Source organism: Salmo salar, chromosome 03, assembly GCF_965601325.2.
Source record: "Salmo salar chromosome 03, fSalSal1, whole genome shotgun sequence".
In the NCBI taxonomy this organism is placed as follows: Eukaryota; Metazoa; Chordata; class Actinopteri; order Salmoniformes; family Salmonidae; genus Salmo; species Salmo salar.
The window spans coordinates 15,520,575-15,527,476 of record NC_138293.1 but is presented as its reverse complement, the minus strand read 5'-3'; the positions used below and the strand labels follow the sequence as shown (position 1 = coordinate 15,527,476).

The window sequence follows — 6,902 nt, the reverse complement described above, 5'->3', positions numbered from 1 at the left end:
TAGACAGTACAAACAAACGTTCATCAGCAACTTGACACTTCCTAGATCACTTTATTGAGACCAATGATCCAAAGTATTGAAACATAAAGTACTCTTGAAAGCACATCTTTGCAGAGGGTCATTGCCATATGAGATCAACCGGAAAATGTGCTGTTTTTTTAGCTTGCAGCTGTTGGTTTTAAAGAGAAACAATCAACAAACTTTTGCCCATTTGAAAAGTCAATGGTCAGAAAATGACCTCAAAATTTCATGGGCAAATATTTAAAGCATTTTCATTGAAATCAACAGGAGTAAGGTCCCAAGACAAGTGCTTTTATATGGCATGGCCCCACATTCACACAGTTTAAATCACAGCACACAATGTCTATACTGGTCATCACACAGTTTACTGTTGAGAACTGAATGAGGGAGGGAGTGCATCATCTTCAAAACGTGTCTACCTGTGGAAAGAAGTCTCAACATTAACACATGTAGACAGCTAGCTTCACCAAGGAACATAATGGTATCTGATCGTCAGCCAGCCTCAAGATCAACTCAAACAAGATGAGTTGACACCACCTTAAACATATGGCCTGCAGAGTTTAAACTGTACATGCATTCAAACAGGTAAGATACAAGGATCCAATGATCTAAAGGTTCTGGACCCTGCAAGTCCTTGAACTATTACTTGATAATGGTCTGAAGAAGCAAACCATATACACACAAACTTTATAACCCATAGTTTGGACAGGATTAACGACTCACTAGACAATACCAGATCTTTGTAAGTAGCAGCAGAAGGATAGAGAGAGCGGATCAGGAACAATACTCTCCGCTTGTGTATTTACAGCTGTCGATAATGTTACAAACACAACTAGGCCCCACATTAACAGTTTAACAGCACGCCTTATACGGCAGACCACTTTGAGACAAGGTTCTATACACCTGAATTGCACATGTATCCCACATATTGACTAAAGCAAGACATATACTATAGGTTCACACAGATCGATTATGCCAAGTTGCAACTTAGCAGCTATGGTTTTACTTGTGGAGCCATCAAAGTACCTGAGCCAAGTTTAGTCTTGGCAGCTAGCTATATGTTTACTTGTGGAGCCATACCATGTTAACAGTAATAAGTGTTATAATATCCACAAACACTTATCTGTTTCAAGATAATTCTAGATGTGATGGCAATCCAGCTGTTAGAGTCTAGGGGGAAACAAAGTTTTGACAAACACATTGAGCATCATTTGTTATGTGTTGCTACAACATTGGTCTGTTTTTATACTGTATAAGAGAGCAATAGTAATGGCGTCTTTTTGTAGGCACTAACTCAGTCATGTCTCGTTGGCCAAAGCCTATGGAAAAATGAATACGGTTATGGGAGGGGTTTTGGATAAATGCCGAAAATAAGGTCGGTGGTAAACACAGGATTAAATCTTATACGTTTTGTTCAATGAAATAATATTAATCAGCTAACGTCACTTTTTGTGAATTTTGAAGCATTTATGTAATTAAAACAAGGACAAAGGCTTCATAATTCATAAAGGTCATGTTAACTTACTCATTATCTCATTGAACAAAACAGTTAAGATGTCCTAAGCCTGTGTTTACCCCAAAACCCCATTATTTCTCCCATAGGAATGTAACAGTTTTGGGGCTCAGTTTTTTAGGACTACAAGGTGGTGAGCTCTAAAGGTTTGCATTTGGTATGCCTTTAAATGAGCCCCAATATGACCCCGTGGCAGCATTCTCCAAATCCACACCCCCTCATTAACAGTGTGTATTTCCTCCAATGACATCACAATGTAAACAGAGGGAGGGTCCTTAAATGACCAAGAAACACATTTCCATTAAGGCAATTAATCACTCAAACCAGGAGAGACATCAACACCTTCACGGATACAGCCTTTTGAGACAGCATTCCCCATAATAACCTGAGACTAATTCAATCTAAAGTCTAAACACTGTCGTCATTTTCCAGTCACCGTAATAATTGTTGGGGATCTCTCACACATCCTTCAGTGTAACAGTATAATCACAAACTTAAACTGAGGCAACGGAGACCATATTCTATTCACTCCAAGCCCAGAAGGATATATATAAATGGCATGCAATTTAATTGATTAAATGGACATGACTTTAAAAAAAAAAAATAATTAAAACAGGTCAAAGTACAAATGAAGTACAAGTAAATTAATAAAAGCAAACAGAGCAATAGAAATGTAGAAACATGGTCAAGCAAAAATGAATTTGAGGGGGAGGAGATAATGTTATTGTGCCTTTTGTTATCAAGGCAGAGCTTTTCAGCTATGTGCCAATCGAAGTCAAGGGAAAAGAAAAATACAAAAGGAAATAAAATACAAAGAGACAAAACTGTCAGCATCCCAAGATCATGTTGAACAATGTAGGCAGTGGTCTGTCCTGTCTGTCAAATGCACTTTGCTTGTGTGCTTCTTTATCCATAATTGTGTGTGTGTTGCATGTTGATGACACAGCACTCTACGAGTCCTCATTCAACTCCTGACTGTCCGTTCTGGCAATTTTCCGCGGAGGTGCAGTGTTCTCCCCCTCACTGTGCTCCTGCTCCCGCTTTTTGGCTGCATTCTGTTAAGACAAAAGACATGGAGGGGTTGGAAAACTAGCTAACATACATTAAACAATACAGTGCCCATATTGTGTAAAGGAACAATACATTATGACTTTCCAAGGTATCAACTTTCCCATAACTTTACCTTTTTGTCCCACTGTTGGTGAAGGTATCTCAATAGAATATTTGTCTTCTCTGTGACAATGACTTGAAGGAAATATATATCAGATCAAAACCAATATAAATCACAAATAATGCATTAATGTTGTAAATATAGAGCAATAATGTGTAACCTTTATTACTCAAACTTCACACTATTCTCATCCAAAGTACACATCAGCACAGATACTGTGGCAACAGAGTACCAATTGAATCAGAGGGGACACTCACTCTGTTCTGATGGATACTCCCGAATTGGAAGATACACAGAGGGCCTCCGGTTCTGAAACAAATACAGAAATCAGTGACAAGAGTTTAAATCAAGTATGAGTCCACTAACTGAAAGTCTCAAACATCAAGAAATATAACAAAGATCAACTAAATGATGGCATTGTTTGGCACAATATCTATTTTGGACTTTAGCAATTCATGATCTCCAATACAGGTGAAATGCCAAACAATCCCATTCATTTCAGATATCATTGACGTACAGAAATTATATGGCAGGATGACACTTACTGAAGTTTTGCAGACAGAGTCTGCATGAAATCTGCTGAAATTGCTTTTGTTGAAGACAGGTAGTCCTTTTAAAAAATCTGCCTGTTTAAGAAAAGTGGCAAGTGTGAGAAATGACCCAGGTTGACAGACTATTCAAACTTTTAGGATACTTCAAGTCTGAACAGTAGGATTGGGAAACATGTTCCTGGATAGCCAACTGAGAAATTACTGTACCTACACAAATGACATAGCTAGTTAGCGAGCTAATACATAAGATGAGTAGTTAGTGAGGGACAATATATTGGGCCTATATCATGAAACATGTCTCTTTTCTAACAGTCATATCCAGTTAGTTAGCTAAGTCAGTTGAGGACCCAAAAGTAAACACATTGTCTAACTACGTTAGCGAGTTCAAACTAAAAACGTGGTAGCCAACTAACGTTAGTTAGCAGTCAACTGTCCCCCCCCCATAGCGTAACTGTTACATGTTTAGCTTGATAACTACCTAAAAGAAAAGAAAGAGACGTTACCTTATCCATGGTGGCTTTTCACCCCAGAAAGACAACACACAGACAAAAAAGTTGCTAGCTAACGTTAGCTGATGCGCGTGGAAGATCTACTAGCAACAACACGAACCTGCTTAGCTAGTTAGCGAAATGTGATATTTAGCCTTGGCTTTCTCAAATATTCAAGATTACACAAAGTACAACGAATGTGTGCATCAATTCCAAGTCATTTCCAAGTATTTCATAAACTAGCAAAGACCACCAGCTAGCTAACTAGCCAAGCTTGTCTATCCAGCTAGCAACTCGCTAACGTTAGCTAGCTACTATTATAGCCAGTGTTTTGTCGTAACTAAGAAATCACTGGTTGTTTACAAATTCGTATAGAATATGCTACAATCCAATAAAGATGGGTTATTTGTAAAATTAGGTTTGACTTAAACGCTAATAAAACTGTGTTGCATTGAATTACAAAGCATATTGTACTTCATTGAATGCTAGCTTAGCACGCAACTTAGCGTAACAAGAGCTGAGGTATAAGAAAACAAGTCCATCTACTCTATTTCTGTTCCTAGTCCGTGTGTGGGCGTTCCTCGTCTTCTTGCCTGATGCTCCATTGGCTACAGGAGAAGATGGACAATCGTAGAATGACACAGCACAATGCTCATTGGGTCATTAATGTTTCCGTGAGAAACCAGCCCGCCAATGGGAAGAGGCGCTTTGACCCTTACTGCAGATGCCTTCACATGTAACGTGACGGCAACAAGGCGGTCAGAAACATGCGCAGTAGCAACAAATTCATTATTTTTTTTATTTCAAATATCATTTCAAATTGGTAATTTCCTAACAAGTTGATATTATTCACAGAAATGTAGATATTTAATTTGTTGCATCATCTCAAACCCCACTGACTTGTACCAACTGCACACGCTCATGCAACAAAACAACGTTTATTTATTCAGAAACTCAGAGAGCTTTTATTTGAGCAAGACAAAGACTTGAATGACAAATGTGTATTAGCTTTAAAATTGATGAAGGTCAGAAGGTCTATCTATTTTAGCAGCAACTGAATAGCACAGATGCTTATAGCCCAGCACCCATTTATTAAATGACAATATTCAAATTCTGGACCTAGTTCAACCCCACCACTGTATGTTGACATGTACAACTTCGGGTCTTTTATCACAACTTTCATCCTGCATGAATTAACAAGGTCATATTCCATTTCAAATTCACTGATTGCAACAGCAAGGCTCTGCACTACTTCTAAGCCTCTACAAGATAGTTGCTGAAATACATGATGGGAAAACATTTGTCGAAGTGTGTAAAATATATATCTATTTACATGGACAAACATCTGCCTTCACATATCCAATAACTGACATTCAGCTCTACACAAAACTGGGCCAGTAAGTCTTGAAGTTGTTATGCATTTTCTCAAGAGTTGGCAAAACCTGGGTACTTCAATAAGTTCACCAAAAAACGTTTGTCCATTGGGTGCTTAGTGTGACAGGGATTTTCGCCCTTTCAGCATTCTACGGAGAATCACCTCGATGCCACCCTGAGTGCTGATCCTCTTGATCCAGCCATGGGTCCTCTTACGCTTTATATTCTTGGGCTGATACTCTGTGCCCCGCTTCCCTGTGCGAATCTGCTGGTGGTGCCAGGGGAGTTGCTGCAACACCCCTGACCCCTCTGCCTGCGATGTGAGAGGTCCACACCGAGAGGTCTGGGGAGGTACACTGGCCCGGGACAGCACCCAACCACTCAGTGTTCGTGGCTGGTGGCCACTGGATGCTGGAAGCTGTGGTGCAACAATCCTGTTTGATAATAAACGTACGGGACGTTATTAGTTTTATGATTTAACCATGCAAATTATTCAGCAGAATGCGAACGCATTCAAGCTTTAGGAAAATATGGCTGTTGGTTTGTGAAAATGTATAGCTAGTTTAGTTTTTTAAAGCAGACTTTGTCATGAGAGTTAGTTAGCATCAGTTCATGGATAGCTAGTTCACTTAACATTCAAACATTATTTAAAGTAAATCCAAGCATGTAAGCAACACATTTGATGTTGTAAGACGTGGAGGGTGGCATCAAACGTGCAAAGAAAGCCGACAACACTGAGGGCGGCAGAAAGTTAGCCTGCGTACGTTAGCTAAACAACAGTAGCTAGCTACCTAGTATACGTGGAACCTGAACATTTCATACCATGAGGACTTCTAAAACATACACTTTTCATATTCATTTGAAGATCGTAGCTAATTTACCTGGTGGAGCATATCACTCCATGAAACCGGGAAAATGACGACCTGATAATATTCATTTTAGACAATATTTTAGAGGGTTTTATCACTGACTTAGCTAGCTAGCTAGGCCACTGGTGAATGCGCTAAGCACAACATGAATGTCATCGAATTGGAAAATCACCCTCGTTCCATTCAGAGCTACGATTGGCTCTCGTTTTTCATCCAATCGAAGTGCAGGTCACAAGCGTTTGAACGCAAAGATGTTGATTTGAAATGGAGATAATCCACTTAAAGTCTGTAGATTTTAGACAAATACATGCGTATTTAAGTACTTGTATTTTAACGTTTTAAAAAACATTTCACATATTACAACATATATTTAAATACATGTTTTATTTACCACCATGTATTTAGATATATTACTTATAGTAACTTATAGTAACATATTTTCTACAGCCTGTTATCGCTTATAGCCAGAGATTCAAATATGATTGTATTGCACACGTGGGAGAGTAGTTGTTTTGTGCTTTTATGCTAAATTAATTACAACTTTATGTGCCATTTCTTTGATAATTCAGATGATAATTAAGTTGTGAAACTTCAGGGTGTTGCAGGTAACCTTTTTCATGGCCCCTAAGCACCATCTTGCCATGCAGATGCTTTTCTAATTCTCTTAAATGTCTTTCATGGTCCATTTCTGCCTTGGAACAGGAAGAATAACGCAATTCCACCTGTAGCAGTGCAGAGGCTGGTGGAGGTCAGTTATTTCTCTGATTCCGCTGTGACCTCTTGAAGAAGGCTGCAGGATGCTACAGGACTCCCCTTGATGGAGCGTAGTGTTCTCGGTGGTCAGTGCAGCGTGCCATCCAGAAGGGCCACAGAGCTCACTGGCAGCTCTCTGGAGGAGATGGAGGGAACCCCAGA

General features: G+C 39.3%; 1 protein-coding gene and 1 non-coding gene across 2 annotated transcripts; both read right to left on the bottom strand.

Annotated features, from left to right (window-relative positions):
• Positions 1–35: 35 nt before the first annotated feature.
• Positions 36–4,291, bottom strand: LOC106598960 (DET1- and DDB1-associated protein 1). Its single transcript, XM_014189990.3, has 5 exons — positions 3,760–4,291; positions 3,251–3,331; positions 2,963–3,014; positions 2,718–2,779; positions 36–2,589 (listed from the first exon to the last, which is right to left on the bottom strand). Exons 1-5 carry the CDS (start codon positions 3,766–3,768, stop codon positions 2,485–2,487), a joined length of 309 nt encoding a protein of 102 aa, XP_014045465.1. The 5' UTR covers positions 3,769–4,291; the 3' UTR covers positions 36–2,484.
• A 375-nt stretch (positions 4,292–4,666) lies between these two features.
• LOC106598958 (uncharacterized) lies at positions 4,667–6,172 on the bottom strand. The gene is made up of 2 exons (XR_014391847.1): positions 6,000–6,172; positions 4,667–5,552 (listed from the first exon to the last, which is right to left on the bottom strand). It is a non-coding gene; the product is annotated as an uncharacterized LOC106598958 (transcript).
• Between the last annotated feature and the right edge of the window lie 730 nt (positions 6,173–6,902).

What these genes read in the sequence shown, in the direction of transcription:
- LOC106598960 (XM_014189990.3), bottom strand. An exon ending in ACTCTGTCTGCAAAACTTCA is followed by an intron (nt 3,015 to 3,250) that starts GTAAGTGTCATC and finishes TATTTGTTTCAG; the next exon opens with AACCGGAGGCCCTCTGTGTA. An exon ending in ACCAACAGTGGGACAAAAAG is followed by an intron (nt 2,590 to 2,717) that starts GTAAAGTTATGG and finishes TTGTCTTAACAG; the next exon opens with AATGCAGCCAAAAAGCGGGA.